The sequence below is a fragment of the Stegostoma tigrinum genome, chromosome 11 (assembly GCF_030684315.1).
Source record: "Stegostoma tigrinum isolate sSteTig4 chromosome 11, sSteTig4.hap1, whole genome shotgun sequence".
In the NCBI taxonomy this organism is placed as follows: Eukaryota; Metazoa; Chordata; class Chondrichthyes; order Orectolobiformes; family Stegostomatidae; genus Stegostoma; species Stegostoma tigrinum.
Window position 1 is genome coordinate 48,162,212 of NC_081364.1, and position 21,871 is coordinate 48,184,082.

Genomic DNA, 21,871 nt, shown 5'->3' on the forward strand with positions numbered 1-21,871 from the left:
AAGAATCAACAGCATTAGTCTCAAACTGGAATCAGACAAGACAGACAAAATTTCCTCCTGAATGGAACATTAAGCCCAGATAAGCTTTGCACAATGAAAACTAAATGAACTGCTGATGCCATAATCAGAAACAAAAACAGAAAGTGCTGGAAAAGCTCAGCAGGTCTGGCACCATCTGTGGGGAGAAATCAGTTTTGGGTTGAGTGACCCTTCCCATGAGATTTGTATAATAACCTGTAAAGTGTCACGATACTAGCTTTTTATTTTAAATTTGTTAAATAGAAGTTCCCCAGTTACTGGGAGAAAATTGAACATGTCTCTAATTACTAATCTAGAATTTTATATTACTAGTCCAGGAACAGACTATGGTATTAGGTTTTGCATGTGTTTTCATTACTTATCCAACTGCTGACTGATGCTGCATTTTTGTGGATGTTTGGTTTTGTGTCAACTTGTCTCACTTAAAATTACTATTTTTACTGACACACCTTTGCCTGGTTGGGGCATGTTATACACAGCCCCTCGCAAAACAAGAGTGTAGAAGTTTGACATAACGAAGTATGGAGCTGGATGAACACAGCAGGCTAAACCTGAAACGTCAACTTTCCTGCTCCTAAGATGCTGCTAGGCCTGCTGTGTTCATCCAGCTCTGCACCTTGGTATCTCGGATTCTCCAGCATCTGCAGTTCCTTCTATCTCTGTAGAAGTTTGATTTTTTTTCCTTAAAATTCGTAGAATAAAGCATCATCAGCAAAACCGGTATTTATTGCCCACCTCATTTAAAAGTTAATAAGCCACATTCTAGAATCTCTGCACTGACCCTTGGTGCTATTAAGAAGTGACTTCCAATGTTCTGACACACCAACAGAAGGAAAAACAGTGAAACAGTGGGATTATACATGACTTGAGGGGGAACATGCGGGAGGTGGTTGTGTTTCAAGTGTCCTTCTAGGTGACTGGTGTGACAAAGCTGAAAGATGTGCTCAAGAGGTCTTGCTGAGTTGCTGCAATGGTGCACTGATAGTGGAGGAATGAACATTTGAAGGTGCCAGATCATATGTAAAACACTGTCCTGGATGGTATTAACTTAGTGCGGTTTGGAGTGGCACCAATGCGGGCAAGGGGAGCATTCCATCACACTTCTGATTTCTACCTTGTAGACAAAGAACAACCTTTAATATTCACTTGGTGGTTACTTGCCGTAGAATTCCTAGTCCCAGACTTGCCTTTGTAATCAGAGTATGTGTGTTGCTGGTCCAAATGCCATAACAATTTTGTTCACCTTCAGGGATCAAGCTGATAGGTAACACTCAAAACTTATCAGCACTTATGAGAAAAGAAATCTGATCTGCTGAAAATAGCTAATCTTCAAATAATGGGTAGGGGTGGGGTCAAATCTTGGTTCACCAATCAAATAAAAGGATATCTGAAAAGTTACCTTCTGCCGTGTCTTCCCTCGAAGTAGAATTTGCACCCTAAATTACCAATACAAAATTGCATGCTTCGCAGTAGCATTACTGCTTTTAGACACAAAATTTGTCCTTTACATCTTTTAGTGCCTTTGTTACATTTCTTTATGAAGGTTTCCAAATCTGTCACAAACTGGCTTGGGCTTTGCCCATGTGATGTTGTTAGCTGGGGGCAAAGGTCTGAATATATGGAGTGCACATAGTGCCTAGGGACACCTCAGTAGTTCTAGTTAGCATTGCAGGTACACGTAAAATGATTCTCTTTCGAAAGCATTTTGAAATGCTTTCATTCTTTATTTGGTGTTTGTTTTCAAAAGAAAATCTATTTCGAGACATACTGTAATTATTTATCCATTATAGGGAACTTTGTTTCCTTAGAATAGTCAAATTTTACCAGTATTCAGTATTACGTGTTTTTGAATGAAGTTATTCAGTGGTTATTTCAGAAAACATGGAATGAGCAGTAGTAATGATAGACATGACAGAAATTTTATTGCAGGAAACTACATTTTAAATGGAGGGTTTTTAGTGTGTCAAAAATAAATTACTCATTTAGTTTTTGTATCTACTGTATTTCAGAAATGAATTATATTACAATTTGACTATAAACATGCTCAATTAAGTGCAGCTGGTAGTTAAGTACAGTTTGTACTACAGTATTCAACTACTTTACACCATCTTCAGGCAAGGAATTAAAACGACAGCTAGTGATTGTGATGTGGGTAAGCCAGAGCAGTTTGAAGCATCTCAGCCAGATTCTCTCTTCTTTCCATTTCAATACAACCACTCCAATGTTTCAGCATCCATTTCACCATACCCGACCCTCAATACCACAGCACAATGAGACGCCCACATCCAGATATGACTTTAAGAGTGGAGTTAGTAGACACTTTCTACCAACTTCACTGCATTAAGACTGGAGGATATTCTGCAATGGTCTTGGAACCAGTGCACAAACTTGGAATTACTCACTGCTCACTTCAGGATTCCCTTTGAACAATATTGATTAATTCTGATATCACCTGTTCAATGTCCAACTCTAGGACTCTTCCCAAATCTATCCCTCAAACAACTGTGCTACTATATTTGAAAAATACAGCCTGAAGACATCCTTCAAAACCAGTCATTTTGACAGGTCCATTCCACTAGTTCCAAATGTCATCCCCAAATTTTGGCTAACCAATGTGTACAACATCCAGTAACTGCCCACGTTGCTCTCTTCCCCTACTCTCCAAGCATTACTACACACACATAGTATTAAAGGCATATTAACAAATATCTATGTTGCAACCACTTGTTCCAGAATGCGCTTATTTGACATCCTCAGGTGGAGAAATCACTTCTCTCATTTGTGGGGCTGGTGAGCAAATTTTACAAAGATGAAGAGATATGCCACAAGATTTGATTAGTTATTCTTGTTAATTATTCATTTAACAAGTGCCAGACAGGAGAATTGGCCGATAATTATCTTACCATTTTTCAACTTCTTCCGTTAAGAATGGTGGTGATGGTGGTGGTGACGGCAGAAGAAATGACTGATGGAGAGCACATACAAAGAAACAGTGAAAGAGAAAAAGAAAGAGAAAATAGAGAAAGCAAGTACAGACACAAGGCGGGGGGGGGGGGAAAGAAGAGAGCGGGGGAGGGAAAAGGGAGAAAAGTGGGAGGGAACGGAGAGAGGACAGATAAAGTACACAAAACAGGGGAGGGGTGGCGAGGGCGAGGGCGCACAGTGCAATCTAGTGGGACAAATCAAATGACCACACAGCCAACTGTTTCCCCCTTCCCCAATCATCCAGCCATTCCAGCAAATTGTTGATTACCATTGAGAAGCAGCACTTGAGGTTGTGAAAGGACTGTAATCTGGGAATCCGCAGTGTCCTGACTCAATGGTCACCTTGCACCAGCTCCAACTGAGCAGCTTTCATTAACCTGATTTTCCAAAGACCTTTCACTTTGGCCAGAGCAGGTGACTGAGAAAGACGTTCAATGATTGCATGACACTCAGCAACAATCACAGGGATGGAATTTTTTCCTGATTGGAGTGGTCAGTCATGCGAAATGTTGTCGTCATGCTGGTCTATTTTGAACAATGGCCTCATGGGCTACGCTGCATGGTCTGCACTACATCAGCTACAACAAACTGCTGATCAACCATGTCAAACCCTAAGTATTCTATATATTTTCAATAAGATCATCTTGTTCTACTGAAATAGCACAAAAAAGGCTCAATTTGCTTTACCAATGAGAGATTTTTTTTGACTCATGGTTCAGAACATTAGAAAGTTTTCTATCAGAGGGATAGCTCTGGAGGTGTGGAGATACTCAGTTGATCAACAGTCAAGGCTGTGATTGATACAATTTCCGTCACATGACATCAGGTTTTAGTCCAATAGGTTTATTTGAAAACACAAACATTTAGAGGGCTGCTCCTTCATTGGGTCACCTGACCAAGGAGCAGCACACCGAAAACTTTGATTTCAAATAACCTTGTTGGATTATACCTTGACGCTGTTTGAGGTTTGGCTTTGTCCACCCCAGTCCAACACCAGCACTTCTATATCATGTCAGGTTTTTCCCACACTAAAGGGATTAAGGGACATGGAGACAAAATGAGTTGAGGCAGATAATCAGCCCCATTTTTCATGGGTCCAAATGGCCTGTTCTCTTTCATCTCAAGTGAATATCAAATCTGATAGGGAAAGTTCTTCAATTCAGCTCATTATCTTGCACAGTTCTCCATTCATAAATCTTTCTTACTATCATTGTAAAAGTGATATGTTGGCATAATACAAGAAAATCTGACACTGAACAAATTTGAGCATAACTTGTAACTACATTTATTGTTTAAAATCACAACATAAACAAGGATGGGGAAGGCTTCCAACTTATTCAACTCACCTACAAAAACAATAACGCTCCTTCCACTGCAACAAGATACATCATCTCTCAACTTAATTCAAACTCAAAAGCCTGAAAATTTCTAGCTCTCCTGACAAATTTGACCCTTGATGTGAGGGATCAGTTTTTCCTATTCACCTGTTTTGCATCACTTGGGGACTGAATGGGTGGGAAGACTCATGAATTTTCCAGCTTGACTTTCACCTAATCAGCAATTGCAGAGGACATGCCACTTATTCATACTCTATCTTGCTTGTGTTGTTCTGCTCAAGGAGATTTGTCCAACTCATTCCATAATTTCAGAGCTGCCTTTCTGACACTTACCTAACTTGGTAACACCTACAGAACTCAATTACTTAACATAGATACTCCATTCACAGTTAATATGACATTCTAAATAAATAGTCAGTGCAATACTGACCCAAGTTTCTCTGGACAGTGGATTACAGGCTACCTTCACGGGAAGTTTGTGCCTTTCATGATTACCAAAATCCAGAACTGCTTTGGTCTAAATGTCTGAAAACTGTTGGGACACAAGAGCTTAATGCACCCAAGCTCCTGCTTTGGTAATGATTAGTTAATTTACCTATGTTATTAATGCAGGAGTAAAGTTCATGGTGGACAGGCTACATATACATTCTTCACACATCATAAAAACATGTCTCAGCTAAATGTTGCAACTCAACTGCTTTTGCATTTCTCAAGATGGAGCTTAAGCCCATCATCTTTATAGGCTTGATGTTTGGTGGTTGACTGCCAAAGGTTATTGTGGTTATAATTACAGCACATGGTCTGCAGCAGTTCAAGGCAGCAACTCACCACCATCTTCTCAAAGGGAAACTAAAGGATGGGCACTAAATGCTGGGCCAGCCAGTAATACTTGGGGTCCCAAGTGAATAAAGATAAACATGCATGTTTGAGCTGTTTCCATTCAAGGTGGGGAGACATGTTTTCATCACTCTCAAAGACTCAGTTTTGGTGTTTGCACTTGTGGTTTCCCAAAGAATCAACTGACATCTTAAAGACCTGGGCACAGCGTGATTTCCATTCACCTGTGTCATATCAGGGGGAAAAAGCAAACTGCAGACTAGTGGCAAATTAGGTAATGAGGTGATAGCAATAACAAGAGGTCACCATTTAGTTGGTCATACTGAGAAGTTGATTAACAATGTTTTAGCTAATTCTAGAAGAAAACAATGTTAAAACTTCGATTTCCACATCACTTCTCTCGGAAAAAGAGAACGTGGAGGTGCTAGTGTTGGACTGGGGTGGACAATGTCAGAAGTCAGACAACATCAGGTTATAGTCCATCAGATTTATTTGAAATCACAAGCTTACAGAGCACTGCATCTTTGCCAGGGCAAGCGTGAGAGAAATACACAAGGCACAGAATTTACAGGCAAAGAGATCAAAGATCACAGAGTGGAGTGTCAACAGGTCAATTCATAGGTCTATGCAGGTGATCAAGTGTGTCAAACAGAGTGAGTGTAAACTGTCAAAAGTCAGATAACAAGTAATGACCTACAATCCAATTAAGATTGAGTTATAAACTACAAACAAAAACTCAAAAATAGGAGACAAACCAAATATAAATTCTGTGCCTCTGTATTTGTGTCTCACATCACCTAACAAAGGGGCAATGGTCCAAAAGTTTGTGTGATTTCAAATAATCCTGTTGGACAATAACCTGATATTGTTTGACTTTTGACCTTAGGGCAAAAGCAACCAGCTGACATTCACCTGCAGGAAAGCCTTAAAATTGATTCAGCACGTTGAGGACCATACGGAGATAAAGGCTACTAGACTAGGTGGGATTAAGGTTCACACGGAAGAGGTATTAGAAATCCTACAGAAGGTGAAGATAGATAAGTCCCCTGGGCCGGATGGGATTTATCCTAGGATCCTCTGAGAAGCCAGGGAGGAGATTGCCGAGCCTTTGGCATTGATCTTTAACTCGTCATTATCTACAGGAATAGTGCCAGATGACTGGAAGATAGCAAATGTGGTTCCCCTGTTCAAGAAGGGGAGTAGAGACAACCCTGGTAATTATAGACCAGTGAGCCTTACCTCAGTTGTTGGTAACGTGTTGGAAAAGGTTATAAGGGATAGGATTTATAATCATCTAGAAAAGAATAAATTGATTAGGGATAGTCAGCACGGTTTTGTGAAGGGAAGGTCATGCCTCACAAACCTCATCAAGTTCTTTTGAGAAGGTGACCAAACGGGTAGATGAGAGTAAACCGGTTGGTTGATGTGACGTACATGGATTTCAGCAAGGCATTCAATAAGGTTCCCCACAATAGGCTACTGTACAAAATGCAGAGGAATGGAATTGTGGGAGACACAGCAGTTTGGATCAGAAATTGGCTTGCTGAAAGAAGACAGAGGGTGGTAGTTGATTGGAAATGTTCATCCTGGAGACCAGTTAATAGTGGTGTACCGCAAGGGTTGGTGTTGGGTCCACTGCTGTTTGTCATTTTTATAAAATGACCTGGATGTGGGCGTAGAAGGATGGGTTAGTAAATTTGCAGACGACACTAAAGGTCGGTGGAGTTGTGGATAGTGACGAAGGATGCTGTAGGTCGCAGAGAGACATAGATAAGCTGCAGAGCTGGGCTGAGAGGTGGCAAATGGAGTTTAATGCAGACAAGTGTGAGGTGATGCACTTTGGTAAGAGTAACTGGAAGGCAAAGTACAGGGCTAATGGTAACATTCTTAGCAGTATAGATGAGCAGAGAGATCTTGGTGTCCATGTACACAGATCCTTGAAAGTTGCCACCCAGGTTGACAGTGCTGTTAAGAAGGCATACAGTGTTTTAGCTTTTATTAATAGAGGGATCGAGTTCCGGAACCAAGAGGTTATGGTGAAGCTGTACAAAACTCTGGTGCGGCCGCACTTGGGAGTATTGTGTACAGTTTGGGTCACCGCATTATGAGGAGGATGTGGAAGCTTTGGAAAGGGTGCAGAGGAGATTTATTAGGATGTTGCCTGGTATGGAGGGAAGGTCTTACGAGGAAAGTCTGAGGGACTTGAGGCTGTTTTCATTAGGAGAGAAGGTGGTTGAGAGTTAACTTAATTGAGACATATAAAATAATCAGAGGGTTAGGTAGGGTGGATAGGGAGAGCCTTTTTCCTAGAATGGTGACGGCGAGCACGAGGAGGCGTAGCTTTAAATTGAGGGGCGAAAGATATAGGACAGATGTCAGAGGTAGTTTCTTTACTCGGTAGTAAGGGAATGGAACGCTTTGCCTGCAATGGTAGTAGATTCGCCAACTTTAGGTACATTTAAGTCGTCATTGGACAAGCATATGGACGTACATGGAATAGGGTAGGTTAGATGGGCTCGAGTTTGGTATGACAGGTCGGCACAACAGAGGGCCAAAGGGCCTGTACTGTGCTGTAATGTTCTATGTTCTATCCATTCCAAAGCTCTCAACATGCAGTACGTCCAAAGGAAGGTCAAAAGTGGTGCAACTGCAGACTTTGCCCCAGGCACCATTGATAATAGGGTCTCCCCATTCTCTAGATATCCATGCTGATTCTGCATTGAATTCTTCAGTCTAGAGAGGGCCCACAGATAATGAAGATATCATCAACAATATAAACAGACTTATCTGAATGAGGACTTTACAATTTAAATTTTGGACTGTTGAGGACTCAACCAAGTGTATTTTTAGCTATGAGTAATCTTACTATTTGTCTACATTGTAGTCATATTTTTTTTTATACAAATTCACCAATGGAGCAGTCCTTTCAAGGGCAAAAACAGAAGGGAAGCCCCTAGCAGGTTTGGCAGCATCTGTGGACAGAAAGCAGACTTAATGTTTTGGGTCCAGTGATCCATCTTCAAAACACAAGGACAAGTAGATGGTGTATACTCATTGTTAAAAATCAGGAAGAGGTAGTTTTGTTGGTTTGGATACACTATACTGGGAGACAGTCAATGCCAAAATACCAGTAGGAATAAAATCCAATTTTGTAGATTTTTGAAATTTTTGGAAAAATATAGACACATGCTTTAGGATGATTTTTACGATGGTCTGTTTCACCTGCTCATAAACAGGTGCATTTTTTAAAATTTGTACAATTGTGGTAACAGTTATAGCTTGATATTGCAGTTAACAATCCATTCAATGATGGACCACTCACGACAGGAGATCCCAATGCAGGAAATGACTGACCATCCAAATCGGATTAATTTGCACTGACTCTCCTATTTCACTTCTAGAGCATGTGGGTGCATCAACATGGCCTGTCTGCAAGCAGTTCAGCATCATCCAGACTTTCAGAAGGGTGAAAACTGGGGCTTTACCACTCTGGTCAAGTTGCAGTTGGTGTACTCAGTCAACTAAGCGGTCAAGGCTTCACTAATTTGCAGGGTGTGAAGTTGATTTCAAATGAGTGCATGGAGTTTTTGTTTGAGTTCCTGTGTCAATGGGAGAGCTTTATTTTGCCACCTAGTAGCCTCAGATGGCTAAGGTTCTCCCCATGAACATTAAGAGATTCAATATGCACACAGGAAGATACTTGAATTGTACTAGTCTTGACATCCCAGGAATAATCAACATGACTCTGTGGTAGATACTGAGCACATGTGCACGGCTGGCAGCACCTAAACCAGGTTAAATAACAGTACTCTGATGCTGAGGAGACAAACACTCAACATGGACCTCGTATTAAAAACCAGAAGAGCTGTGGATGCTGTCAATAATGAACAAAAACAAAAGTTAATGCAAAAGCTCAGGAAGTCTGGCAGTGCCAGTGGAAAAAAAATTAGAGTTAACATTTCAGGTCCTCAGACCTGTTGAGGAAGGATTACCAGAATAGAAACATTAACTCAGATTTTTCTTCACAGGTGCTGCCAGGCCTGCCAAGCTTTACTATCAAACTTGTGTTTTGGCTCCCGTTAAGTCTTCCATCTTAAAAACTTGCAGTCAAAAGCTGAGGAAGAGATCCAATTCAGGCCAGCCAGATTCAACCCAAGCAGTAAAAATATACTGGAATCATCTCTCCGTACAAAGTAATACTTCCACTGTAAAATTTCTTCCTTTTAAGTAAAATTTAAACATATAATCAAGCAAAGAATCATTCTTACCCACAACCATACAATAGAAGTTTTATTAATATCTCTGAAACCTCATTTCATAAGTTTCATCAGCATCGACAGTAAAGTGTTAAATGACAAGCTGCACACTGCAGTAAACGCTCAACTAGCAGTTGTTTCTGCACAGAACTAGTGGACAACTGAAAACCAAAGAGTGAAAGGTAAGAGAGAGTCTTATGTGATAAGAGCTGTTGGGAGTGAACAATCTCAGTTCTCTACAAGCATTTGCAAGAATATCAAGCAATGTCACAGGAAAGCAGATAATTGATCAGTTGATATTCTAATTCTCTCAACAAGGGCATTTGTCAAAATTAAAAAAATTTCAACTGGTGCAAGTAAATATTGGGATAAGCAAATTTAGAGTATTAGAACAGACTGACTGCATGGAAGTTTGAAGGTGGTGTTGGGCATGAGATGCTGCTTGATCTATAAAACATAAATAAAATAGTTCAAAAGTCCCAATTTACCCCAAGTTACAGTATTAATTCAATTTGTCATTTATCTCAAGAGGGTTGGAATATCAAAGCAACGATGTGCTTCTGAGACTTTATAAAGCTCTAGTTAGGCCCCATTTAGAATACTGTGTCCAATTTTGGGGCCCACACCTCAGGAAGGACACACTAGACCTGGTGCGTGTGCAGAGGAGATTCACAGATGATCCCTGGAATGGTAGGTTTAACGTATGATGAACGGCTAAGGATCCTGGGATTGTACTCATTACATTTAGAAGGTTGAGGGGAGATCTAATAGAAACTTACAGGATAATGTTTGGTTTAGAAGGGGTGGACACTAGGAAGTTGTTTCCGTTAGGCGGGGAGACTAGGACCTGTGGGCACAGCCTTAAAATTAAAATTAGAGAGGGTAAATTTAAAACTGAAATGAGACGACATTTCTTCAGCCAGACAGTGGTGGCCTTGTGGAATTCATTGCCACGGAGTGCAGTGGAGGCCGGGACATTGGATGCCTTCAAGGCAGAGATCAACAAATTCTTGATCTCAGAAGGAATCAATGGCTGCGGGGAGAGTGCAGGGACGTGGAGTTGAAATGCCCATCAGCCATGATTTAAATGGTGGAGTGGACTTGATGGACCGAATGGCCTTACTTCCACTCCTATTTTTATGGTCTTAATAAACTTAACACATTACTAGTTTAAAATATATGAAGAGATAACAGTTACGTGAAAAACAAAATTAAAACTGTGAAAAAAAAAAACTTAGTTGAGCTAGCAGGGCAGGTGTGATGATGTAGTTGTAGAACATGGTAATGGTATTCAACAATGGTGACCCTCAATCAGGAGCATGAGGGGTGAGCCCATAAGAGCTGTGCAGAAACAGATTTTTAAACTATACAGAACAGGCAAGAAATTCAAATTGAGGCTAAGATTAGGCACTAACATACAGAACAAAATGCAGGCTCGAGGGGCTTTATTCCCTACTTTCCTATTCATGCTCTTACATCAATGTAAGTCTTCCAATAGCTAGTCTGCTTTTTTTAAACCCATTATAAAATGGCTTAAAACCAGAGCTAAAAGCGCTGAAATATCTCTCCATCCTGCAGTAAGTAATAATACTTGCAATATGCAAACAAGGAAAAAAAAAATCAGGAGATAGCAGGATAGACAAAGTGAAAAACGAAAAAAAGAAACTAATCTCCAAGAACAATTGAATTGTCTACATTTAAGCAATGCAAAGAGAATTTAGATTAAAATCGTAGGGAAAACAGATTGAGTCCAATAGACCTGCCATAGCCATAAACATCACAGACACTTGTTTCACTTTAGCATTACCATCAGAAAATGACAGAAGCATCATGACTGGATTGCCGGTTGTAGCTTCTTCCAAGCAGCGCCGAAAAACAAAACTAACAGCTGACCATGTCGTAAATATTTTTGTGTGTTTCCCCCCCACCCACAGTGTGGTGAACAAAGTATGGACAGGCAAGTTTTTTTTTAAATTCACGCATGGGGTGTAGGAGGCAGCAGCAAGGCCAGCATTTGGTGCTGTCACGGACCTGACCAGACCCCTCAAAATATACTAAGGTGGTAGCCTAGGCCTTAACTTTTACTTATTTTAATGGTTAAATGTCAGGAGCTGTGTTCCAGATGCAATTTGATTGGTCAAAGTACTCAACATTATGCAAAACACAATTTATTCAAACAATACAGCAAAAATACAAAGAAAAAAAACTTAGAATAACAACTCGATTGGAAAACTTCATAGAATAATAGATACAAAAACTAATTAACTGTTCCAAAACAGCAGAATCCCATAAACACACTCGTGGCAAAAAAGCAACTTCAAAAAGACTTTTTTTGCTGATAGGACTACGCGCAAGACAAGCTGTTTATCCTTTCTTACGACTCTAATGTCTTTCCCGCTAAAAGAAAGAAGGCCAAAACAGCTCTTAAAACCACAGCATGTCTTAGTCACCCATTTGCAATTGCTCTTAAGCTGATCAGCAGGACAGGTGACATGCTGCAAATGCAGAATACAGGAGCTCCTGGAGATCCAGAGCAAACACATCTATATGAAGTTTAGTCCCACACAGCATCTTGTGGGTGATTAGCACACTCTGCAAAGACAGAATGCATAGAAAATTATGTTGGTTTCCCAATGCAGGAGGTAAATTTGGAATCCCAGTGGCACGTGCTTCCAGCACATATTCATGGAGGCAGCAGTGGAGGTGAGTTTGGCCCAGTATGAGACCGGTGACATTAACAGTGGCAAAGTGGGCCCAAGATGGACTTTTGGCAGCAGGGTCAAGTTTGAGAGAGTCCTGAGCAGCATTGGTGGTGTCCGCTTTGGCAAGGTCCAGCGAAGATTCAGTAGCGAGAGTCTAAGTCGAGGGGAGATGGCATCCTTCATTCCAGTGGCAGCAACGCAGAGAAGGAGGCTCATGCCTGGCCACCAAGCCCATGGCAGAGCACTTAAGATTGTAATGCTGGTCAAATTAATTTCTTCATTTTTCTGCCTTCATACTCTGCATTTTAGTTTATTTTCTGTGTTTTAAGATGGCACTAGAAAGCAGTGACACTATACAACACTTTATATTGTATTCTGTCAGATGATGAACATGACAATAAATAAAGACCAAAAGTTCTGAGGGAGGGTCACTGGACCCAAAATGTTAACTTTGATCTCTTCACATGCTGCCAGACCTGCTCAGCTTTTCCAACTACTTCTGTTTTTGTGATAATAAATCAAATCAGACATCCACCAGTGAATGGTCGTGGGCAATTAAGCGACTCACTGGAAGAGGCAGTTCCACAAACATCCCCATCCTTAGTGACAGGAAGCCCAACACACTGGATCAAAGTTTGCTATGCATCTAATCAAGCCATTTCAATACAGCTACAATACTGGTATCTACCTGACAACATGGAACATTGCCACATTTCTGTGTGTACAGAACACAGCTAGGAAACATTTAACCGAGCCAATGACTACCTATCAGTCTCTGGAAGGAGTCATTAACAGTGCCATCAAGCAGCACTTGCTGAGCAGCAACCTGCTCACTGGCACTCGGATACTGGACGAGGGAGTCCTCGAACATTAAGGCAGAATCAGATAAATGCATGCCAAGCATTTTTTTTTGAGTGGGGGGCGGCAGGAGAAGAGAAAGATTGCTGAAGACGAGTGTAAAATATTGAATAAATCAGACCATCCATTATTATATTCACATGTCAAATAGCCTCCTCTCTCATCATAACACTTGTGAATGAGAGATTAGGCTTGAGGTCTGAATGACCTATTCCAGCTCCATATGTTTTAACTGTATTGAGTCAAGTGCCAAACATGAAATAATTAGTGCCAAAGGCAAGGCAAATCTTTCAATTGTTCAAATAACTTTCATTAGGATAGTTTAAAATTTCTCTAATCAGCGATGATAAATCTGTGCAACATATACAAAAGCTTAAAACCAAAACAACAGTAATGTAGAAGAAACATGCATGTCATATTTTATGAGTCTCAGCTAAAATACACTTTCATTGCGAGCAAAAGCTAAAAATCAACCTCCAGGGGTCATCCTGTTACAAAAACCATTTTGGAACATTAAACCACTGAACATTAAAAGTCAAGTATAAAAACGTTAACAGAAGTGTGACTTAGTACCTTTACGACAAAAGCGTCGACAATCATAAGTTTCCCATGTAAAAATTTTTATAAATCTAGAAAAACTGCATCTGACTCAATTCCAAAGACTCCAACAGCAATGCCAAACATCAGGATGCTGAGTTGCAAATTGCTTTGTGATACACTGGCTCTTTGTAATGATTCAGAATTGTCAATCAATTAGACAAATGTCACACATCACCACATGCAAAACAAGCTAGGACACTACGAGTAGAGAAAATAGTCCACGTGCCTTAATATTTTTAATCGAAAGTACAAAAAACAGAGATAGATGGTGCGTGGGTGACAAGCTTCAACAAAATAATTGTATTATAGTCCAGATGATTACACAACATTTGTAGATGTCACAAAGTGATGGGAGGAAATCTTATATTGACAAAAAATACATTTTTTTCCTGTAACTGAAGAAGTTCAAGCCGGTTTTAAATGCATTTTGTCTAAAAAAGGTTTTTTTTCCCCTAAACGTAAACACTCCTACATTAAAATCACTTGAAAAAGGTGTTGTGAAGTTGGCATAGTACTTGTGGATTGGGAGGAAGGACATTAGCATTTGTTTGTAAAATGACAGGTGTTGGGCTGGGCGGGGGGGTGCGAAAGAATGCATGATCCCTTTAAAAGTTTATTTTAGGCTTGGAGATTAAAGCTGTCTGCAGGCTGTCGCAGATGCACAGAGTGTTCTTGATATTGAAACACTATCAAAAGGCTATACTGTCGGCAGGCAAGGCAGCATTTTTACGAAGAAAACAGGTTTTTAAATTTAGCCAGTTAATTTAAACCAGGTCCCAAATACCAAAGCCCAATTAAATTTAAACCTGACGGTTTGACAACCTTGGCCAATCCTATTACAAGAAATTAACAGGTCATCAAGGGTAAAAGAAAAGGCAGCATTTGCAAATCAGTGAGACAGCAAACTACCATCTCTTAAGAGATCTGCTCTCAACAGCCGTCAGCAGAAGAGAAACAGAAAATCACCAGCTCTCTCAGAAATCTAAGATGGCAGGTAAGTACCATTTAAATAAAGGTACTCCGGCAGTCTTAGCTAATACTCCTGACACAAGAATTTGATGGATGAAGGCGTTCTTTACTGGAGGACAACGGAGAAGGCAAAGAACATTCCAGAAGACTTAACCTCGTGAAATTACAGCCACGGTAAGATTTTTAAAATTCGAATAATTTGGTTTATACAAATAGGACTTCTATCTACTGGAACAGCTTACAATTAAAATTGTGTCCCCTATTTGGGAATAGTTAGTAGTTAAAAGGGAGAATTGTTCAGTTAGTTAGTAGTTCCATTATTTTATTCACTGCTGGAGTTAGATAAATAAAATTGTTACTTGTTAATAAAAAGAGTGCCAGAGATTTCTTTCACTTAACCACTCTTAATAGATTACCAGGTGGGGCGAGCTTTTCTGGGGGCTTGGGGTTTAAATTATCTAATTATGCCATCTGTACAGATAACTTAGTGATCTCTAGCTATTCATATAACAATCACAGTGCATTTGGCAGAGCTCAGAGATTACGGAAGGCAAAGTGGGTCAAAAATTTGGCTGAGACAGAATTCGAAGGCCAAAGGTGACATTCTTAGGACACATCAGGCATGAAAGGATAACACCGAGGAACCTGAAGACAAAGGCCATAAAGGAATTTCCAAGACCATCCTTGAGGAAGGAACTGCTACGATTTTTAGGACTGAGCATTTTCTACTGGAATTTTGTACCATAATTTGGTGGCACTGCTGACGAGGTTGTTGAAGAACATGACATTTCTGTGAACAGAAAAATGCCAGGGGGCATTTGAGAATTTAAAAGCAGCATTAACCACTGCACCAGTTTCAGCCACACCAAATTTCTTCAAACCCTTCAAAGTCACCATCAACCCAAGCAATGCAGGGGTTGCAGCTGTGTTGTTACAGGAGGATGACTGTGGAATTGAAAGGCTGGCTATTTTTCAAAGAAACTCATTATCCACCAGAGAAAGCATCCAACCATGGAAAAAGGAGTGACTGAGTTTGGTACTTGCCTTACAACATTTCAATGTTTACGTTGCAAATAATATATCCAAGACTGTTGTGTACATTGATCACAGCCCTTTGGCATTTTTGGAAATATTTAAAGACAAGAACACCAGACTATTTCATTGGAGTCTTCCATTACAAGCATTTAATTTACAAGTAGCACGTATTGTGGGTCATGAAAATGCTACTGCAGATACATTATTGCGGGTTCAAGAGGGAAGCGTGTACATTAGTTAGACATGGTAGCCTTCAATGTTTATGTACACGTGTATAGTATTAATGAAATGTGTAACTCCAGATTAATGACGTATGTACCTAGTAATAATGGTATTAAGACTTAGAGAAAAAATAATGAAGCTATTCTTTTATAATTTTTTCTTAAGCTGGGTAGGCGGTGCAAAGTTGGTATAGTACATGTGGATTGGAAGGAAGGACGTTAGAATTTGTTTATAAAATCATGGGGGGAAAACAGTGCATGGTCTCTTTGAAAGTTTTTCAGGCTTGGGGGATTTAAAAAAGTCTGTTGCAGTAGCAGATGTACAGAGAATTCTTGAAATCAAAACATCAAAATGCTATATTGAGGGGAGGCAAAGCAGCATTTTTGCCAAGACAACAGGTTTTTGAATTTTGCCAATTAATTTAAACCAGGCCCTAGATACCAAAGCCCAATTAAGTTTCAATCTGATGGATTTGACAACCTCAGACCAATTCTATTGAAACAAATTAATAGGTCACCACAGGTATAAAAGAAGATGGAATTTGCAAATTAGAGAGAGAAAAACTGCCATCAGTTAAGAGGACAGCTCTCAACAGCCTTCAGGTCTATAGAAACAGAAAATCTCTGACTCTCACAGAATTCTCAACGATCTCAGTAAGTACCATCAAAATAAGGTACAACAGCACTGTTAGCTAACATTCCTGACAAAAGAATTTGATGGAGGAAGGCATTCCTGACTGAAAGACAGCAAATACGACAAAGAACATTCTGGAAGACTTATCCTGACTGTAATGGAGAGATGTAGCTTTTTATTAATTTGGTTTATGCAAGTGGGGCTTAACTATTAGAGCAGTGTACCATTAGAAGCTTGCTTTAGTCAGGAATGGTTAGTGGTTAAGGAGGAATTGTTCAGTTTGTTAGTCGCTGTGTTTATTTATTTATCTAACTAACAGTTAATTCAATTGTTACTTATTGTTTATAGAGCGAGTATCATTTAATCACTCCTCTAATAGATTACCTGAGGAGGCGAGGCGAGATTCTCTTGGGGTTTCATTTTTAATTATCAGAGAGGTGTTCATAATAAAGTGTTATAGCGCCCCTCACACTTCAATTAACAATGGTAAAATAAAATATCTTCTGGTCAGCAATACTACTTACTGCATAGGATATTCTGTCAGAATAAATCTCAGTTAAATTCAATGTCAATGTCAAAACAAAGCATTTACAGAGCTTCTGATTTCACCAAAACTGGTGGCAAAACTTGTACTTTCTGAAGTCCTTCTATATCACCCGCAAATATTGTTCCATTCTGAACACCAGTGAGAATTATGTTGTGTGTACAGTGGATTCATTTTGGGACTGGTCACAAGTTTCATTGAAGTCAATAAAATAACATGTCTGTAATTCAATCTTAAATAGGCCATTTTTCACAATCCAAACTTTTCCTGCTCTTCTTGGTAGTAATTTTTAAGGTTAAGTAAATTAGACAGACAAGATTGTGTACACATTGCAACAGAACAACGTTTGAGCAAAATATCACATGGGCGATCTTGGATCCAGCATAGAAATTATAAGAAATGTCTGTAAATATAAAATAAATCTAATCTGGGGAAACACTGCCATGTAAAATAAGCTGGAATTTACACATTTTTAAAACATATTGAGTAAAGTTGGAACTCACCATAATGTGCTTGAAAGGCCTGGGGCTTTACAACTTGATTACAATGATTACACATCACCAGATAAAAATCATCATGTGCTGGACAGTGACCGAATATTGGCATATCTGTAGAGAGATTAAAAGTACCTTTTACAATAAAGCTACCAAATACCTCAATTTCAGAAAAGAAAACATCCAAAAGCAAATTACAACACAAAGTAAAATTACGTAACTGACTGATAAACGGCAACACTTTCTATGTCAGTTGACGTTTTAAGAACATTTTAGTTTTGTAACTAAACAACAATTGTCAGGAGAATACTATGTTCTTACAAAAACAGCAAACTAAAATAAAATTGCATCTAATTTCTTGTGCAATTCTGATTTTATAATAATCGGTGTAGTAAAATCAACAAGCACAGAAGACAGCAGTAATTTTCTGGATTCTCCTGTGAACACCTTCTTCTGCCCCTCCCCCCGTAAGCCAAAATACTAAAACTGCTTCTGCAAATAACCTCACTAGCATGTGACTGCATTATCCAGGTCAAATACTGCAAACAGCAATTAAACCCTGGTCCCACATAATATCAAATGAATCCGAAACAACTGTGACAAAGTACATAGTGTTATAGAATCTCAGAATTTTACAGTACAGAAGGAGCCATTATCATTTGAGAGTAAATTCCAAGATGAAAGCTGAAGGCTGAATTTCAAGTACACAAAACAGCTTCAGTTTGCCAAGTTTAACCAGATCAAAAGCCACCACCCAGAAAAAAAACCTCTTTGAATATTGCCATAGTCAATTTGGAATGTTTAACCATAGCCAAATACAAAAGTTGACTGGGAAAACTAAATGACATTTCACCATTGCACTTTTGCTTATTCACCACAGTAAATACAGTCACAGAAATGAAGCGATTATAGAATAATTGAACATTTATAAATAAGACCCAGCAAGGGTCAGTGTAAATGAGTTTAAACAAAGTGTTGGAAACTTCTTGTTCTAAATTCAGGCAGAAAGTGATGGCACTGCACTTAATTAACAAATGCAGGAAAATACAAAGAGCTAGAGGCATCCGTGAGACAGATTGAGGTGATCAATGTCACGACAGCAGTTGGAAACGAAGAAGTCAGTTGGGTATTGTCCAGTAGGACGAAGTTTGTTGAAGGCAGGAGAAGAGGTCTGTGGGGGTTTAGGCTTACTGTTAAAGAAATAGGCACGGGAGGTGGAGGTCGCAGAAAAAGTTCAACATCCAGAATTGAATGGATTCATTGATGAGCGCGCACAGGGGAATGAAGTGGGGGGGTCCTTTGTTGAGGACTGACCATTTATCCTCTGAGGGGGAAGGGGAGGTCTGGGGGATGGTGAAGACTGTCTCAGGAGTGGAAGTGACATCGTCAGCATTGGTGGAGTCAGTGGGAGAGGCCGAGGCAACTGCTTAGACAATGGCAACGGGCACATTGAGAGGGAGGTCCTGAATAGGGGCGAGGGCAGGGGTGGAGGAACAGGCCTGTGTTTGATCATAAGCACAAGCAAATAAGAGTACGTATGGTTTTTAAATGTCAGATAAGGTGGAGAAAAGACATCGGTTGAAGGTGTGGATCCTGCATAGAGTGAAAAACAGATGAGATCCTTTGCAGGTCTAAGACAGGGAGGGTGAGCTGGGGCAAGTTTGATTGTAGTGCTAGAAGATGCCAGTGCATTGCTGTGTGTACTTGAGGATCCATTGAGGAAAAAATGGTTTATGGAGGCTCTGCAGGTAGAGGGTGTTGTGATTTGGGCCAATTTGGGATGGCCTGAATATTGTTTATCGTCCAGTGGGGATGATTCGGCTGTGTAGGGAGGGTCTGAGAAAGGAGATGTGGCTGTAGTGCCAGGTTCAAGTATGTGGTTGAAGAACTTCAGATGCTGGAGTCAAAGCCAACACAGTATGGAGCTGCAGGAACACAGCAGGCCAGGCAGCACTGGAGGGGCAGGAGAGTTGATGTTTTGGATTGGGACCTGTCTGAAAGTGACACAGACACAGAGAGAGACAGACACAGAGGGGGGAGGGGAGATTTAAAACTGGTGAATTTCACGTTTAGACCATCAGCCTGTAGACTCCCGGAGGCAGAATATGAGGTGTTGCTTCTCCTTTTTGCGGATGGCGTTGTTGTGACACTGGAGGAGACCCAGAGTGTACATATCATCCAGGGAGTGGGAGGGAGAGTTAAAATGGTTGGCAACCAGAAGTGTCATAGTTTGTTACATACAGTGTGCAGTGGCTGTACAAAACGGCCTCCACATGTAGGTTTGGTCTCACTGACGTAGACAAGGCCACATTGGGAGCAGCAGAGGCAGTAGACCAAGTTGACGGATGCACAGGTGAATCTCCATCTGATATGAAAGGTACATTTTTGGCCTTGGACTGTGTAGTGTTGGGGCAGGTGCAGCGCTTCCCGCAGTTGCATGCAAAGATGCTCAGTGTGGGCTCCCGTCCCCATTTGTGAAGAACCCCAATCCGAAACATCAACTTTCCTGCTCCTCTGATGCTGCCTGGCTGGCTGTGTTCCTCCAGCTTCACACTGTGCTGTCTTTGACTCCAGAATCTGCAGTTCTTAGTAAAATAATGTATATGTGAGCGAGCGCATGCACACACACACAATGGTGGATATTGGAGAAAGCGTGGGGCGGGGGGGGGGCACGGTAGGTGGCCTCTGAAAAGAGAAAGGCGATTAAAGATAGGTATTGGGGGGGGGGGGGGAATGACTAACTGATGTTGTATTATGGAATAGATTCGAGACCAAACACTTTCTTTTGGAAGATAAAGTGTGAAGCTGGATGAACACAGCAGGCCAAGCAGCATCTCGGGAGCACAAAAGCTGACGTTTCGGGCCTAGACCCTTGTTCATCCAGCTTCACACTTTATTATCTTGGATTCGCCAGCATCTGCAGTTCCCATTATCTCTGATACCTTTTCTAAGAGCGTTCCAAAAGAAATTATGTGACATCACAAGCAGTGACATTCTGGTATAAAGGCATCTGCCTAGCCTTCAACAACTCTGAACACACTGAATGCTCTCAAAGGCACAAATCAGCAGTGTATTATGTAAAATAACAAATAGGCAACATATCCACAAATATACACTCCTTTCACCCACAATGCTCAGTAGCAATAGTATATACATCATGTACAAGATGTACTGTAGAAATTCTCCAAGGTCTCTTGACAGTACCTTGCAGACTCACCTGTTACCACAATGGCAATGGATACACGAGAACACCACCACTTGCTCAATATTTTGACTTGGAAATATGTCACTGTCTCTTCATTGTTCCTGGGTCAGAATCCTGGCAGCTAAACAGCATTCTGGGTCTATCCATAGTAAATAGGCTGCAGTAGTTCAAAACAGCAAGTCCTCACCACCTTCTCAAAATAAACCAGGAACGGGCATCAAATAGGGCCCAGGTCAGTGGCACCCATATTCAATGAATGAATTCTTCTTTTGAAAACAGAGTGAAATGCTATAATCAGTGCAATGAACTTGTCACAGAAGTTCAGACCCTTTGATTAGCTGTCAAAACTGTTTTACACCTTTCACAGAAAGCAAAACATTGTACCTGAGACCACCTGGCGGCACTCCACCTTTTTCTAGTTTCTCTAGCTCATTGGAAAGATTTCAACACAGCAAACAGGCTTCTGTTCTTTTTAAAATGAACAACAAAATCCGTAAATAGTTGCAAGTGACATCCCCCATGACCTTAATAGTGGCGCACCAATCCTTGTTGACACTTTCAATACCATCCACACATACTCCTGTTTGTCCCCATTTGGTTGCATTTTTACCTACACAGTGCATTTCCAACAAAACAAAAGACTCTCTTCTTGTCCCCTTACCTTTGTCTTCCTTTTTGCTTCAAAAGTGATATCATCCAGGGCCATTAAGTCAATTTCATTACATACAATGGTATCGCTGTCTCACTCTCCTCAAGCTCAAAAAAAGCGTTAAATCAGATCAGAGTACCCGGGTCCATTGCCTACCCACCACAAAGACCACCTGCTTCTGCAGTGCTGGTTGCAGGTGATCAATCACAACCTTGGCCCTATACCTAACTAGCTCAGTTGGCACAGACATAGTCTTAACTTCAGGGCCATGGGCTCAAGCCCGCATTTCAGGTGATTAGTGTTCGGGGGCCCATTCACTCAGATCTCTCGAAAGCTTGTTTGTGATGCTCAGTGACAGCAACAGTGTGAGCACGCAAACCAACTGATCTCCAGGAAGGCCACATCTTCTCAGCTTTCACCCTCGGGTTACACTTTTCTCCAGTCTGCTAACAAGAAAACAACCCACTGTCAACCGTGGCAACTTTCACTTCTAATCCTGAAAATAA

General features: G+C 40.6%; 1 protein-coding gene across 2 annotated transcripts in view; it reads right to left on the bottom strand.

Annotated features, from left to right (window-relative positions):
* LOC125460346 (ataxin-7) overlaps positions 1-21,871 on the bottom strand; it is a 144,343-nt gene that overhangs the window by 56,475 nt on the left and 65,997 nt on the right. For both annotated transcript variants that reach the window (XM_059649936.1, XM_048547740.2), the window contains exon 3: positions 17,521-17,625. In XM_059649936.1, the coding sequence (XP_059505919.1) occupies positions 17,521-17,625 (105 nt within the window). The remainder of the gene's footprint in view (positions 1-17,520; positions 17,626-21,871) is intronic.